Genomic DNA, 17,690 nt, shown 5'->3' with positions numbered 1-17,690 from the left:
CTGCATTGACATTGTGAGGAGACCTATCCAATATGGCGGCGACGCTGTTACGGTCTCCTGCGGTCAATGGGGCGTCTACTGTGTGTGACACACCAAAGATCATCTTCATGCAGGCTAACTAATCAATTAAAGAGTTAATGACGCAATACATTTTTCAGATCAATTTTAGCCGGATTTCCTTTCCATAGTTGAGCAAACTCCCAGTTTATGGTTATTTGACGTTTGTTCTTGTGTTTAAATGCATGACTGAAAAAAAGTGAACGGATAAAGTTTATGCTAAAACGTCATATTTTGGTGATGTTTGTGTTCGTCTAGTTTTGTCTGTTTAAAGATGGGGCCGTGGCAACCCGTGGTTCGTTTTCTATGGGTTCAAAGTATGTTTAACGCTAAGTGCGTTAACCGAGCGGCCCATTTTACTAGACAGGTTTGGTCAGAGGAAGCGGCGCCTGTTAACAAAAAATCGAAGTAAGTGCTTTCGGGTAAACGTTTCTGCCTTTAGGTAAAAAAAACTACTTATAACTCACATCGATTATTCTAATTGCTGCTAGACGGCTGTTAGCTTTCCCTGCAAGCTGGATTATTTTTGACCCAGCTAACCTCACTGGCTAAGCCTGCCGGCTTTAGCTACGCTGCTATATCAATATGCAGTTTTTTAAACGTATTAGTATAACACGGTTAGTTTTGAAACATGTTTCACTCGCTTAAAATCAGCTGTTCTCACAGAGCCAAACAAATGGACTCGTTTGTTCTGGGTGCTTGCTAACTTTTCAGGCTCTTGTAATTGATGAAGCTGCAAGCTAATGCTAGGTTTGCCGAACTGGGTTAGTTCGTGTCCAATGGAGCATCGGCTGATCCCAGAAAAAGAGGTTTTCATCCTTAAAACTCGTTTTCACATTTTTTGTCTTTATTACGAATACATGATATATTTTGTTCAAGACTTATTTACAGCTGTCGGGTAAAACTTGACGTTGACAGTACTAATAATAAGCAAAATAATAAACATGTTTTCTCTGATCTGTGCATCTTCAGTTATATATTTTCCAACATCCGGTAATAAATTTAAGTGTCTTTTTTTGATCTTATTATGGTTCCAGTTTATTCAGGTGAAAAATTCCCATGTTTTTTTTTGTCACCATACTGAATGACATGCCAGAGAACTGTTTCATCAAACAAAACAGGTGTAACCAGTCCTTTCAGTGTAATTGTTTTATTTAGGTAAATGGTAAATGGCCTGTATTTGATATAGTGCCTTCTAGAGTCCCGGAATCCCCCAAGGCGCTTTACAACACAATCAGTCATTCACACACACATTCACACACTGGTGGGGATGAGCTACAATGTAGCCACAGCTGCCCTGGGGCGCACTGACAGAGGCGAGGCTGCCGAGCACTGGCGCCACTGGTCCCTCCGACCACCACCAGCTGGCAATGTGGGTTAAGTGTCTTGCCCAAGGACACAACGACAGCGACAGACTGAGTGGGGCTCGAACCTGCAACCTTCCGATTGCGGGGCGAGCACTTAACTCCTGTGCCACCGTCGCTAGGTCATGTAGATTGATGGAACGCTTTTTGAAGATATCCATCCATCCATTTTCATCCGCTTATCCGGAGTCGGGTCGCGGCGGCAGTAGCCTGATGGGCTCAACACGCGGGAGGCGACAAACGACCGCGATCAGCGAAATTTGTCGCTGTCGCTTGTATTACCTAATGGGCTCAACACACGGGAGGCGACATCGCCTCTCTACCATTCATTTTCAATGAGACTTGCGCGACAAAGCGATAATCGCGGGTCTCCCTCCTACCAAGCGAAATGCGAAAAACGTGCGTGTGAAATTTTGCGCTCGTGCACATGTCGTGCACAGGCAACCCAGCGACGCGATCCCAGAAAGTAGAAATATTTTCAACTTTTCATTGCTGTCGCTCGGACGAGGACCAATCAACTGAGGTTTCATTCACTGACCAATGAGCGGACAAGATGCTCCATACATCTCCGAGCAAACATGGAGGAGAAGTTGATTATTATTATGTTTTGTATAGTCAAATCAGAAGTAAGATTTCACATAACTCTAGCAGCATCTTGTGAAACATCATATCTACCACTTTATTAACTCTGAACTGCTTAAATAACCTTAATTCCCTCCAACCTGACACAGCCAAACAAAACAATGGAAGTTTCGATTTCGCCATGGAACAGAACCTGTAGAGGGCTTTGCCGCTGTCCGCTGTTGCGGATCGCCTCCTGTGTGTCAGGTAATAAAAGCGACAGCGACAAATTTCGCTGATCGCGGTCGTTTGTCGCCTCCCGTGATTCGAGCCCATGACACATGGGAGGCGATCCGTGGCAGCGGCCAGCGGCAAAGCCCTCTACGCGTTCTGTTCCATGAAGGAAATGAAAACTTCCGTTGTTTTGTTTGGCTGTCAGGTTGGAGGGAATTAAGGTTATTTAAGCGGTTCAGAGATAAAAAAACAAAAAGTGGTAGATAATATGATGTTTCACAAGGTGCTGCTAGAGTTATGTGAAATCTTACTTCTGATTTTACTATATAAAACATAATAATAATCAACTTCTCCTTCATGTTTGCTCTGAGATGTACGGAGCATTCTGTCCGGTCCTCATCCTCATCCAAAAGTTGAAAATATTTCAACTTTCTGGGATCGCGTTGCTGGTTCGCCTGTGCACGACACGTGCACGAGCGCAAAATTTCCCACGCATAGTTTCGCTTAGTAGGAGGCAGACCCGCGATTATCACTTTGTCGCGCATGTCTCGTTGAAAATGATTGGAGGAGAGCCGAAGTCGCCTCCCGTGTGTCGAGCCCATAAGGCGAGAGGCCCAGACTTCCCTCTCCCCAGCCACTTGGACCAGCTCCTCCGGGGGAATCCCAAGGCGTTCCCTGGCCAGGTGAGAGACATAGTCCCTCCACCGTGTCCTGGGTCTACCTTTAGGTCTCCTCCCGGTTGGACATGCCCGGAAAACCTCACCAGGAAGGTGTCCAGGAGGCATCCTGACTAGATGCCCGAGCCACCTCAACTGGCTCCTCTCGATGTGGAGGAGCAGCAGGTCTACTCCGAGCCCCTCCCGAATGACCAAGCTTCTCACCCCATCTCTAAGGGAGAGCCCAGCCACTCTTTGGATCTCGTTTTTTCGGTCACTACCCAAAGCTCATGACAATAGGTGAGGGTAAGAACGTAGATCGACCAGTAAATCGAGCGCTTCGCCTTCTGACTCAGCTCTCTCTTCACCAAAACAGACCGGTACAACGCCCGCATCACTGCAGATGCAGCACCAATCCGCCTATTGATCTCACTCTCCAGTTTTCCCTCACTCGTGAACAAGACCCCGAGATACTTAAACTCCTCCACTTGGGGCAGGACCTCATCCCTGACCCGGAGAAGGCATTCTACCCTTTTCCGAATCAAGACCATGATCTCAGTTTTAGAGGAGCTGATTCTTGTCCCAGCTGCTTCACTCTCAGCTGCGAACTGCTCCAGCGAAAGCTGAAGATCACGTTCTGATGAAGCCAACAGGACCACATCATCTGCAAAAAGAAGAGACCTGATCCTCAGGCCACCAAAACGGATGCCCTCCACACCTTGGCTGCGCCTAGAAATCCTGTCCATAAAGGTTATGAACAGAATCGGTGACAAAAGGCAGCCTTGGTGGAGTCCAACTCTCACTGGGAACGAGCCCGACTTACTGCCGGCAATGCGGACCAAGCTCTGACTCCGGTCATACAGGGACCTAACAGCCCATATCAGAGGGTCTGGTACCCCATACTCCCGGAGCACCCCCCCCCCCCCCCCCATGGGGTCCCCCGAGGAACGCGGTCAAACGCCTTCTCCAAATCCACAAAACACGTGTAGACTGGTTGGGCAAATTCCCACGCACCCTCCAGGATCCCCCTAAGGGTATAGAGCCAGTCTGGTGTTCCACGGCCAGGACGAAAACCACATTGCTCCTCCTGAGTCTGAGGTTCAACAATCCGATGGACCCTCCTCTCCAGAACCCCTGAATAGACCTCACCAGGTGATGGTCAGAGGGACCGGTGGTGCCCCAGGGCAGCCGTAGCTACAATGTAGCTCGTTACCACCTGCGTGTGAATGGGTGAATGACTGATTGTGTTGTAAAGCACCTTGGGGGGGTTCCAGGACTCTAGAATGCGCTATATCAAATACAGGCCATTTGCAGTGGTCTCTAGTGGGAATTAATGCTTTGTAAGTTGTTTTTTGGGGTGGGGAGAAATGTACTTTAGAGTTACTGATTATAATCTAAAATAACATAAAAATGTTTTGTTCAGTCAACCACATGTTTAACATTTTTCCCCTTCACAGCAGGCAACTGTCCTCCTTTCCTGTCAGAATGACTGATCCAGCTGTGAAAAGGGTGGTTGGTGATATAATTCGCTCTCCTGAAGACAAGAGGGTTTACAGAGGCCTGGAGTTTACCAATGGCCTGAAGGCCATGCTCATCAGTGACCCAACGACAGACAAGGCCTCTGCTGCCTTAGATGTCTACATAGGTAAACACTTTTGGTTTGCTTGATCATAGGAAAATAAGAAAGCTGTTTTGGGCTTGTTCTCTTGAGGACATGACATTTTCTAGACCAGGGGTCCACAAAAGCCCTTAAAAGATAACATCCTGATGAGCATGATTTTTTTTCTTTTGAATTTAAAAAGCTTAAAGCTTTGGCAAAAAGGAAAATAAGCCTTACAGTTATGTGCAGCTATTTCCCCATAGTTCTATAAAAGCAGGAGTCTCTTTCTGGAGTATTTCTCTTATCTGATGGCCCTATCTAGTGGCTGACAAGCATATCACACAAATAATTTCTTCAGCTTTTTTTAATGGCGATTGTACGTTTCTTGTTTATAAACGGGCTTCTGTAGTCGACAAACAGAGAAATAAACATGTTTTACGAATATTATTCTCATGTCATGTTGTGTTCTCATATATTTATATTTTAGAGACCTACTTGTCCGTGAAAAGTTCATCAACTCTGCATCAGCCGAGTTACTCCTTTCATTTGAAGTTTGTAAGCGGTAGTCTAGCGCTATTGGTTAGTTCTGGTCGGCGCTCAGTTTCCTATTACTCGGAGCTCTGCGGGGCAGGGGGCGTGCTTAGCAAAACAGAAATAAAGATGTATTGCTTACATTAATCACAGTGCATGATGAGACAATCACTTTTATGGATTTCTGAAAAATCATACATAATTACTGAAAGGATAAAACTCAGGAAAGCTATTTTAAGTCCTCACCCCGTTACAAGAGGTTTGCCAGTTCATGTCCCACTCACTCATTCTGTCACAGTTGTCCTTAAGCCGGGACCACATTGTGCGTTTTTCGGCCGTCGCACAGGATTGCTCATAATTCCATTTTTGGTTCTTTTTTAAAACACAGGAAAGTTTTCTCTTTACCTTGCTGACAGTTTCGTTTGCTGACTGCAAAACATCCTCAGAGAGGATGACGCTGATGGTGGCGTCACTTCCCACTCCGTTTATCCGCGGGCAGCAGAGGATGTTGTCGCCCTCTGCTGCCCGCTCTCCCCTCTCCAATGACGCAGTCCCATGCACGATCCAATGTGCAGGTCTATAATGCGTGCTATATGTGTTTGTCTTCTTGTTTACGGTCTCTTTCTTCTGTTATCATGTTTGCTCAGTGATATGATGTGATATGATGTTCTGGGGCCTCATTTATCAAGTTTGCTTACGCACTAAACGGGGTAGGAAAACTGCGTAATCAACTTTCCACGCAAACTTTGGGATTTATGAAAGAAAACAGCGGAAAAATGTGCACAACTTTAAGTTGACTAAGGACCTGGCTTACGCACATTTTGGACATGGAGAACACCTGCAGTGCTGCTGCTGAGAAGGATACACTTATGAAATCCTGCAACATTATCACTTGTACCACTTCATTTTCACACAGAACAAGACCCCCCACACGCACACACACGTGTGCGCGCACACACACATGCGCGCACACTCACACACACATGCGCACACACACATGCACACACACACACACAGTCTGAAGCGCAGAATACGGAATGCAGAATATCAAGCAGGGGGACAAATTGAGACATAATGTCATGTGTCTGTGACAGTGTGTGTCCTGTCACTGTGACCCAATTGATTATGCACCCTGGCTACTTGTACAAGGGAGATCTCCGTTTGGCTGACTGGTTAGCATGTGTGACTTTCACCCGGGAGTCTGGGGATCAAATCCTGAATGGACCTTTTTTTTTAAATATCGGCCACAGATCTCTGAAGAATTCACAACGTTGACGGCTTCAGCAACGCTGTGCCACTCCGTGGATTTTCTCTTATTTGTTTTGCAAAAGCACTTCCTTTCATTTCTCCACCTCACCCACAAGTACCTCAACTTCTGCTTCTGTGAAATAGCGCTTCCTTGATCTGCCTTTATCTACGGTCGCCATGTCATTGGCGGAGTACTGCAACAGCCGGCTTATGTATATGCATGAGATCCACGAGGCACTTTGCATTGACTATTTATGGCAGTAAGTGGGTGTGGTGAGGGCGGGATGTGACTAAAAAGCAGCTGAGAACCTTTCTAGATAGTTTCTGATTTATGAAGCGGAGATTGCATCCAGCTGTGTGTACCCCATGTTTGATAGATAACAAACCTACTTGGCGTAAGTGCTTTTTTTTTTGCTGAGCTTAAGTACGGTTTTAGTAAGAATTCTACGTAATCTTTGATAAATGAGACCCCTGATTACTGACATTTTGTGTATGGTAGGGTGTTCTGATGTCCATAATAAGCATTGGCCTATGGTGTTGGTTTACTACATGTGTTTGTTTAGGGTCCCATCGGTCTGCCTGGTTATTTTTATGTCCATAAATGCTATACTGCCTTCTGTTTCTGACTCATAAGTGATCTTTATGTTGCCTGTGTCGTCAATGTTATTCAAGTGTTGTGTTAGTGTTTGTTTGTCCTTTTAGTATGATTTCCAGTATGTCGTCTACGTAGCGTTTCCATAATTTTGTTTTGCAATTTTGGGGGTGGGGGGTGGGGGGGGGGGTGGCTATGGTTTTTTTGTTCTTCGTCTTCCATGAAAAACTCGCACAGGGTGGCTGATGACGGGTTACCCATGGCGAAGCTTTCCAGTTGTTTGTATATTGTGTTATCGTATGCGAAGTAAGTGGAGTTAGCTACCAGTCCTATCAGATGTGCTATGTCATCTGCTGTGAGGTTTGTTCTTTTGTGTAAGGTCTTGTCCTGTCTGATTCTGTTAACTACTATGTCTATGATTTTTTTGGGTTGGTGTTTTTGTGAACAGGGATGTGATGTTGTGAGATGAGTATAGCGTTATCTTTTATTGTAGTCTTTTTTTTAGTTCTTTTGCCAGTTCTGTGCTATTTTTTCAGTGTTGATTTGTGTTGCCTAATAATGGGCTCATGATTTTGCTGATTTCTTTTGCCCTGTTGTATGTTGGTGTACCTACAGTGGTGTGAAAAACTATTTGCCCCCTTCCTGATTTCTTATTCTATTGCATGTTTGTCACACAAAATGTTTCTGATCATCAAATACATTTAACCATTAGTCAAAGATAACACAAGTAATCACAAAATGCAGTTTTGAAATGATGGTTTTTATTTAGGGAGAGAACAAAATCCAAACCTACATTGCCCTGTGTGAAAAAGTAATTGCCCCCCTTGTTAAAAAATAACCCAACTGTAGTGTTTCACACCTGAGTTCAATTTCTGTAGCCACCCCAAGCCTGATTACTGCCACACCTGTTTCAATCAAGGAATCACTTAAATATGAGCTGCCTGACACAGAGAAGTAGATCAAAAGCACCTCAAAAGCTAGACATCATGCCAAGATCCAAAGAAATTCAAGAACAAATGAGAACAAAAGTAATTGAGATCTATCGGTCTGGTAAAGGTTATAAAGCCATTTCTAAAGCTTTGGGACTCCAGCGAACCACAGTGAGAGCCATTATTCACAAATGGCAACAACATGGAACAGTGGTGAACCTTCCCAGGAGTGGGCGGCCGACCAAAATTACCCCAAGAGCGCAGATACAACTCATCCGAGAGGTCACAAAAGACCCCAGGACAACTTCTAAAGAACTGCAGGTCTCTCCTGGAACTTCTCTTGATGATATAGATCTTTGTCCCCCCTCCCTCTGCCACACCTGGTGTGAGGGGTTGTGCCATGGTCTGCCTGAGTGTCCGTGGCAACCGGGTCTGGGGGTTTAAGATTTTGGCATCTGCCTGATAGATCCCGGTGACTGCCTGGTAGGGTCTGGGTCCCTGGGATCTGCTGGGTCCCCGGCGGGGGTGGTCGCCCCTGGGTCCCTGGTCGCTGGGTCCCGGGCTCGGCCGGCTAGGGGGTGGGAGGCTGCGGGCAAGCCTGAGGGCTTGCCGCTGATATCTCCCGGGACTCTGCCGGCTGCTGGTTGTGGCCCCCCGGGGCGATCCTCTGTGCCTCTCGAGGGGGGCGGGGGCCTTTCTGGTTGCCGTCTCCTTGGGGTTCCTGTGTTCTGGGGCAGCGCCTGGATCTCTGGGACTTGGAGCTCCCCCCGTCTCCTGCGCATCTTTGGGGGGTGGATCTGTGGTCCCTCACACTCTCTGTTGGACGCTCCTATAGAGAAACCTTAAATAAACAAGCGCGTGTACACACACAGGTGCTCACATGGTGCTCTCAAAAGTATGGGCTTGGGCACGTTAAACACAGGTCTTAAGACTATGGTGGGCACTTAATGCGTTGTGATTTATTATCGTGATTCTTCAGTTAAGCAATGTTGATTATATATTTTTTCATCAAGTTGACGCAGTGATAGGTAGATCTTGTTGTATTGTTGTTGTGTCCCTTTTTTTTGTCCTTTTGCTTTTTTTTTGTCTTTTTCTGCAGGCCTAGAAGCAGACTCTTGTTCATTATTTATTTTTCTCTTTCTTGTTGATGAGTTTAACTTCTTTATGTCTTTCTTTTACTTTTGTGAACTCTTTTTCCTGTTTTTCCATCGTGTGTCCTTTAATTTGTTCCTCCATTTTTTCATCTAGTTTGTAATTCCTTTTTAAGTGCAGGTATCTTCTTTCCAGTTCGTTATCCACTTGCTTCTGTTTGGTTACGACATTTTTTAACCTTTCTTTGAGTAGTGCTTTCTGTGTTCTTTCATTATGTTCTGTGCTATCTTGGTCCGGATCGGTGTTTTCTGCTGTAGGCTTGTTGGCGTGATGCTTTCGTCCCGGCATCTTAAATTGAAGCGAAGGTGGTTCCTTAGACATGCGCGCTTTTGATGTGAACGTTCCAAACGACAGAAGTCCTTTGTTCCTTGTTGTCTGTATTTTTCTTTAAACATGTTTGATGTCTGCTGATAAACGGAGTAGGAAGTGACGCCACCATCAGCGTCAGCTCTGGGGATGTTTTGCAGTCAGCAAACAAAACTGTCAGCAAGGTAAAGAGAAACCTTTCCTGTGTTTTAAAAAAGAACCAAAAATGGAATTAGAAGCCAACATACCAAAGAGGATTGCTCATGTCACACTCTTAAGAGTCTAGAAAGGTGGCATGTTGTACGTCGCAAAGTTTCAGTGAGTCAGACTGCACAACGTGATGCTCCTGCAGCAGGACATGCAGCATCATGAGCGCACCACCCAAAAGCATATGTCACTAAAGCAGACTGCTAACCAAGGCCAAGCTGAGAAGATTAAACAGTGCCTATTTTTTAGTGTCACCTCATGACCCAGCTCATCTTCCTCAAAGAAGAAGGATCATTTTCAAAACCTTCGCTTTGGCCTCAGACTCCGGCTGTGAGTCTTTTTCCCATCTTCCAGATAAACAGCTGAACTGTCTGCTGGACATTCACCCTTCTCATCCTCCTACATACGAAAGCTCCCACTAAACTACAGAGAAGTAACAATCTGCCAAAGATCGCTCCAATATCTAAAGTTTTGCCGTGAATTCCGTCTCTCTGTTTACTTTGTAGCTCCACTCCGTGAGCTCATCACACTCGCTGTCTCGCGCAGACTCCTGTCCCTCAGCAACAAACCGCTAATGAACCCATCCTAGTCAGTTAAATATGTGAGATTTCCACCATCAGCAAAGGGAGCTCATGTTTTAAATTTTTTTAATTTTTTCATTTTAATGTTTGTGAGCTCATCTCCTCTCACAGATCACATAATTACGGTTTTCACATTTCAGCTGGTGGTCTAAAAATTTAGCTTAATTATTTTTAGTATAACTTAGATTTCATAGCTGTGGCGCTAGAATTTCAGGCATGGCGCTGTGCCACGCCTGGGCCTATGTAGGGGGAACACTGCTGCCGTAGGTCATTCATCCCCTCTGCTGTAAAAGTGTATATTTCCTTAGTTTCACTGGTGCTTGCAATATCCTGTTACACAGTAACATCAATGCAATATTCAGTATGTGTTCAATACTTGTGCAATACTGGATGTACATTAGTATGTCTGTGTCCCTTATGTTTCTTAGTTCTAGAAACCCAAGTTTCCTTTTTATTTGTTGTTTTTAGTGGTTGAAGATTACAATAATAGCTTACTGCCTGTGTATGTTTACCTGTAATCTTATTATTGTTTTTACTTCCTTTTCTCTAAGTGTATGTGCTTACAGGTGCTGGCCAGTAAATTAGAATATCATCAAAAGGTTGAAAATATTTCAGTAATTCCATTCAAAACGTGAAACTTGTACATTATATTCATGCAATGCACACAGACCAATGTATTTCCAATGTTCATTACATTTAAATTTGATATTCATAAGTGACAACTAATGAAAACTCCAAATTTGGTATCTCAAAAAATTAGAATATTCTGAAAAGGCTGAATATAGAAGACACCTGCTGCCACTCTAATCAGCTGATTTACTCAAAACACCTGCAAAGGCCTTTAAAAGGTCCCTCAGTCTTGTTTTGAAGGCACCACAATCATGGGGAAGACTTCTGACTTAACAGCTTTCCAAAAGACAATCATTGACACCTTGCACAAGGAGGGCAAGACACAAAAGGTGATTGCTAAAGAAGCTGGCTGTTCGCAGAGCTCTGTGTCCAAGCACATTAACAGACAGGCGAAGGGACGGAAAAAATGTGGTAGAAAAAAGTGTACAAGCTCTAGGGATAACCGCACCCTGCAGAGAATTGTGACGACAAACCCATTCAAAAATGTGGGGGAGATCCACAAAGAGTGGACTGCAGCTGGAGTCAGCGCTTCAAGAACCACCACGAGGAGACTCATGAAAGACATGGGATTCAGGTGTCGCATTCCGTGTGTCAAGCCACTCTTGAACATGAAACAGCGCAAGAAGCGTCTCGCCTGGGCCAAGGACAAAAAGGACTGGACTGATGCTGAGTGGTCCAAAGTTATGTTTTCTGATGAAAGCAAGTTCTGCATTTCCTTTGGAAATCAAGGACCCAGAGTCTGGAGGAAGAGCGGAGAAGCACAGAATCCACGTTGCATGAGGTCCAGTGTAAAGTTTCCACCGTCAGTGATGGTGTGGGGTGCCATGTCATCTGCCGGTGTTGGCCCACTCTGTTTCCTGAGGTCCAGGGTCAATGCAGCCGTCTACCAGGAAGTTTTAGAGCACTTCATGCTTCCTGCTGCTGACCAACTTTATGGGGATGCAGACTTCACCTTTCAACAGGACTTGGCACCTGCACACAGTGCCAAAACCACCAGCACCTGGTTCAAGGACCATGGTATCCCTGTCCTTGATTGGCCAGCAAACTCGCCTGACCTTAACCCCATAGAAAATCTATGGGGTATTGTGAAGCGGAGGATGCAATACGCTAGACCCAACAATGCAGAGGAGCTGAAGACGACTATCAGAGCAACCTGGGCTCTCATAACACCTGAGCAGTGCCACAGACTGATCGAGTCCATGCCACGCCGCATTACTGCAGTTATTGAGGCAAAAGGAGCCCCGACTAAGTATTGAGTGCTATACATGCACATTCTTTTCATGTTCATTCTTTTCAGTTGGCCAACATTAGAGAAACAAACATTTTTTCATTGGCCTTTAGAATATTCTAATTTTCTGAGATACCAGATTTGATGTTTTCATTGGTTGTCACCTATAAATATCAAAATTAAACGTAATAAACATCGGAAATACATTGGTCTGTGTGCATTGCATGAATATAATGTACAAGTTTCACGTTTTGAATGGAATTACTGAAATATTTTCAACCTTTTGATGATATTCTAATTTACTGGCCAGCACCTGTATGTAGCAAGTGAATTTCCCCATTGTGGGATTAATAGTCTATTCCATCACCACTAGTGTATAAACGGGTGAATAATTACTGTTGTGTTATAAGCTCCTTGGGGTTTTTAGTACTCTAGAAGTTACTAAAAGAATCCAAACCATAGTTAGTTGCCCAGTTAGATAAAAATAGCTACATTCCATCATTTTAAAGCCATAAAAATGCACTGATAACTTGAAGAGTTCCTTTTAATGGAGACACTTGTTTTTTGTCCTCAGGTTCGCTGTCAGACCCAGAGAAGATCTCAGGTTTGGCACATTTTTGTGAGCATATGCTGTTCCTTGGAACACAAAAATATCCCAAGGAGAACGAGTATAGCCAGTTCCTTAACGAGCACGCAGGAAGCTCCAATGCTTTTACAAGTGGGGAGCACACCAACTACTACTTTGACGTGTCCCATGAGCACTTGCAAGGAGCTCTTGACAGGTAATGTCATTGTTGGTGGGGGTTTAACACTGTGTTGTTCTTACAGCTGTCCTTCACATGTTTGGGTCTGGTTATGTGTCTGTGAATATTTGACACCGTTGCTGGGTTTCACATGACGTTGCATCTACGTCTCGAAAACAAAACAAACGCTGCGCATTGGGACTCGTGGATGGTGCTGTAGTCCTGTCGGTCCGTGTGTTCCCGCTCCACCAGTCGTGTGTCGGCCTTCTGTCCACCCAAAACTGCTCTCCTTTAAAAAGCAGCTGAAAACTCACCTGTTCAGGCTGACTTTGGTGGGACCTCCTGTTGATTATTCCTGACTACATTCTCTTCACAATGCTGGTTCTACCAATTTTGTCTTTTTTTGGGTTCCAATGATTGCGTTTTTCTTTTTTTTTCTTCATCTTTTTAAATCTAAAAATTTCCCTTTCCCCCTCCTGCATTGTGTATTTTTAAAATAATTTTTTATTTAATTTTTGTGAAGCACCTCGTGATTTATATGTTCAGAGGTCCTATATAAAAAAATTGTTTCTTCTAAGATTTGTTTCGGTATTAATGGCAGTTTACACAATAAAACATCCCCACATGTTTGCTTCCTGTTTTAGTTAGCCTTTTCCACAATTCGAGACCATGGAGGAAGCATCTTGATGCTGCTGTTTGGCCAGCCTTGGTTGCAGCAACATGAGCACGCCTCTGGTGGAAGTCTGCTGCTTCAGCTCCCACCCAGCTGCAGTAGAGACTGATGAGCATCTTCAACAGAAGGACTCTGTATTTCTGTTTAGATACCGTCTATCCAACTCAATGGCTCGACCTGCCTTTTGGCACATTTTATTACCGGTTTTGCGTCGTCAGTCATTGCAACTACGTGCATGGTGTTGGATAACTCGTCTTTTATTCTCCCTTCTTGCCTGGGCTGACAGGAGCTGATGGTGCTGTATGTGTGCAGTGCCTCACCAGCTCTTTTTGTGCATTTGGAGAGAATGCACCCTCTTGAACAAAACGCAGGTTCTCATGGAGCGTGTGTTGTGTTTTTGGGAGAGTTTGTGCTTGTAGGGACTGTGGATGGGGCTGTTGTTTACTTGTTGTTTTCAAAAATCTTGGACTTTTTGACTAATAAATGACCAGAAAAACTACTAGTACTCACTGTACCTTGGAAAAAAAGCGCCAGTACGCTAAGAGGTAAAAATTAGAAGTGCTGGCACTCGATGCATCTTACCTTCATCTTTGTTTAAAAGTGCTTTTCAGTCCATCGGCCCCAGCATGCTCTCTATAATTAATGCTTCTCTGGTTTCTGGTCAGGTCCCTGTTTACTTTAAGAATGCTGTAATCCACCCGCTTCTTAAAAAACCAAGTCTTAATCCCTCTCTCCATAGCAGCTTCAGACACAACTCTAAACTTCCGTTTATCTCCAAGATCTTGGAAAAGGTTGTGGCTAAACAACTCACAGCTGCTCTTGATGAACATAACATCTATGATAGCTTCCAGTCAGGTTTTCGTAGAGCTCATTCTACTGAAACAGCTCTTCTAAAGCCGGGCGTACACTGTGCGACTTTTTCACTCGCAGCGTTCAGCTTCAGCTCAAACTGTACGACTTCCTCGCAGAGCAGATCTCACAAGTCATGTGCTCACACTGTACGACCCAGTTCTCGCATGCGACCTGACTGCTCACACTGTACGTCTGGTAGCAACACGTTGGCCCTAAAAATAAGCTAAAAATAGCAGTTTTTACTCAACACGTTAGACGTTTTTGTCTTGTTTTGCCTGTTGTCCTTTGGGAGTGCTGCAGGGGGACACACAGGGATTTATGGGGGCTGGATGAGGAAAACGAAATAAAGAGAGTAAATCTGTGTTTAGTGATCAGTTTAATTTGACATGAACACGACAAACACGCTTTCTTGACAATCTTTGTGAGTAAAAAAAAAACGTGTAGAAACAAAAACGAACAGCGTGTGTTATTAGGGAAATAGCGAATGGTGTTGATGCAGGATTGAGCATGTGCCGTGAGTGGTTCTGATACTTTTTGGGTCGCAGCTGCTCGCAGCGCCGCTTCAACAGTGCGATACCCTCACGAGGGACGAGCGAAATATTAAACACTCCAGAAGTCCGTGCGACCTCACCACTGCTAATCGGCAGCTGGTCACGTGGTGTTAATCGCCTCTCGTAACCCCCTGTACACTACACGACCGCTCGGCGCAAAACTCGCCCCGATGTCGTGGATTCTCGCACGAGTGGAAAATCGGCTCAAAAAAGTGAAAAAGTCGCACAGTGTTTGCCCGGCTTTAGGGTATCCAATGACCTTCTGACCCACAGTTATCAGGGGACTGTTCTGTTCTGGTCCTGCTGGACCTGACTGCAGCCTTTGACACTGTTGACATCACCTGCTACTGGAGAGGCTGAGAGACTGGGTAGGCCTATCAGGAACTGCTCTAGAGTGGTTCTCCTCTTATCTTTCTGAGCTCTCCTTTTCTGTGGCCGTCTCCAAGTTTAGGTCCTCCACCACTTCTCTTACCCATGGTGTCCCACAAGGTTCTGTGCTGGGGCCTTTGCTTTTCCTCCTGTATCTGCTTCCTCTTCAGCACATCCTGAGCTCCTTCAAAGGAATCTCCTACCATCTTAACGCAGATGACATCCAACTGTACATCTCCTTTAAGTCCCATGAGATGTCTAAGCTGCAGCTGTTCCACACCTGCTTAGACTCTATTAAAACCTGGATGGTGGAACTTTCTACAGCTGAATGAAGATAAGACTGAGATCCTCATCTGTGCCCCAGACAAGCTGGTTCCCAAAGTCAGAGACTCTCTTGGTCAGCTTGCTTCCCACACCAAACCTTCCGTCAGGAATCTTGGCGTGACCTTTGACCCAGCTCTCACCCTGGATTCTCATGTCAGTTCTCTTGTTCGCTCTTCCTTCTTCCATCTCAGGAACATTGCTAAGCTGAGTCCCATTCTGTCCCGCTCTGAACTGGAGACAGTTCTCCACACCTTCATCTCCTCACGCTTAGACTACTGTAACTCTCTTTTCACGTGTCTGAGCAGAACCTCCCTGAACCGTCTACAGGTGGTTCAGAAGGCCTGTGCTCGGCTTCTGACCAAGTCCTCCAAACACACCCACATCACCCCGCTTCTCCTCCAGCTTCATTGGCTGCCATTCAGCTTCAGGGTTCATTTAAAGATCCTGGTTCTTGTCTATAGGGCCTTACATGGACAAGCACCATCTTACATTGGTGATCTTCTTAGTCCCTACACCCCCAGCAGGTCCCTGAGGTCCAGTGATCAAAGCCTACTGGTTGTGCAGCACCAGGCTAAAGACCAAAGGTGACAGATCATCTGCTGCTCTGGCCCCCAGACTCTGGACCTCTCTCCCCCTGAGCCTGAGATCGGTGGACTCAGTGGACTCCTTTAAAAGCAGCTGAAAACTCACCAGTTCAATCTTGATTTGGTGTGACTTTAATCACCCTCTCCTTGTTCTATTCTCCCTACCTATTCCACCTTCTTCAGAATCCACTGATTTCCCTCTTTCCTATTCACTCTCTATCTTTCTTTACATTTTTTAAATCACAATTGTCTATTTTTGCCCATTTTAAATAAAGAATTTTCTAAATTCTTTTTTTATATTTGTACACTTTGTTTTTGTGAAGCGCTTCGTGATTTTTATCTTAAGAGGCGCTATAGAAAAGACCTCTTCTCCTCCTCCTTCTTCTTCGCCTTCTTCAATTAAAGCACTGCATGCGGGAATTAGGAAGCCACCGCTGGCCTATTCTACCCGTCAATCTGAGGTTCCTTCTATTAGGTAGGTGTGAACTTCAGGAAATATCAGGAATTAGGACTCTAAATCCTGCTTTTTACTGACACTCTTTGCTCTAGCTGACTTCTACATCCTCAAACTGGTGCACCGGAACTTTTTTCCCTCCAGAGTACGACTTGCAAGGCATTCATTCAAACTAGGGACCACTGCAAATGTATTAAATACGAGTTATATCTTTAAAAATTAAAGAGCAAGTCAAATCAAAATCAACTTATTTTAGCTGATAACTAGTAGAAATGAGTGCCTAGTAGTGTTTTAGACATGTGTAGTTATTTTTGCATTTTGATGCGTTTTCTTTGAAAACTCTAAATTCTGTCTACAAACGTCAGTCTAGCGCCATCTTCAGCTCAAAAGCATAGACCACGTTTATTTTGAGTCAGTTTTAGCCAATGGCTAACGAGAACAATGCTACATATTTCAGAAAAGTACTACGTAGCAAAAATGTTTCTATTCTCTAGTATATTGTTGTGTAATATGTGTTTGTATTACATCTTTTTACTGTGACATGCAACTAAAAAAAAGGAAATGGGTTTGAAATATTTGAGTGTGATGTCTTAGTCAAGAGTAGAACTTTTACTGGGATGGTGCTTGTCCTGGATGAGGGACTAGTCATAATGCATAGGTCAGTGCTGCATATCCACCCCTAACCCTGAAAAAAAGTAAAACATACTTTAGAGGTAGTAAAAATGGTAGTAAAAGGTAATAAATGCTACTGTAAGTTTCCTGTATAAACCATGAATTGAACCATTTTGTTGTTGAATTAAGACTTTAGTGTGATTTGTATTTCTTTGTTTGCATAGTCGTTGCACTTACCTTGCACTCATGCAAATTGATGTTTCTTCGCATTTGCACATGGTTGTCCTTTACACCTGTTGAACAACAAGAAACTAGTGTTTCATTTACAAAGCATAACAATGTCAAAATCACAGAGCCTCAATTTCGCTTGGTCTTTCATCAGGTGGGGGTTTAACATTGTTTTTTTTAAGACTGATTTATACTTCTGTGTCCGCTTGGATGGGGAGTCGCGCATACGCACTGAGTGCGTTTACATGCAGCCAGTAACCCTTTTAAAACCCGAATATTCACAATAACCCGGTTCCGCATTGCCATGTAAACACCGCCAAAAACCCAGATATGCTTTTGAAAACCATTTTCTAACCCGAATGTTTGGTCGTGTAAACGCATATCGGGATATCCCCATCAAAGCGTGTGTTCTGCGCATGCTCTG

General features: G+C 44.4%; 1 protein-coding gene across 2 annotated transcripts in view; it reads left to right on the top strand.

The window, feature by feature from the left end:
• The first annotated feature begins 310 nt into the window (after positions 1 to 310).
• ide (insulin-degrading enzyme) overlaps positions 311 to 17,690 on the top strand; it is a 91,486-nt gene continuing 74,106 nt past the window's right edge. Inside the window, exons 1-3 of one of the 2 annotated variants that reach the window (XM_015944539.3) lie at positions 311 to 465; positions 4,330 to 4,517; positions 12,451 to 12,658. In XM_015944539.3, the coding sequence (XP_015800025.3) occupies positions 332 to 465; positions 4,330 to 4,517; positions 12,451 to 12,658 (530 nt within the window). In that variant the 5' untranslated portion in view covers positions 311 to 331. The remainder of the gene's footprint in view (positions 466 to 4,329; positions 4,518 to 12,450; positions 12,659 to 17,690) is intronic. The other variant, XM_015944540.3, reaches the window with a different exon arrangement.

The sequence above is a fragment of the Nothobranchius furzeri genome, chromosome 12, assembly GCF_043380555.1.
Source record: "Nothobranchius furzeri strain GRZ-AD chromosome 12, NfurGRZ-RIMD1, whole genome shotgun sequence".
Classification (NCBI taxonomy): Eukaryota; Metazoa; Chordata; class Actinopteri; order Cyprinodontiformes; family Nothobranchiidae; genus Nothobranchius; species Nothobranchius furzeri.
Note: the sequence above shows the minus strand (reverse complement) of the source record. Positions and strands in the feature narration are given on the sequence as shown.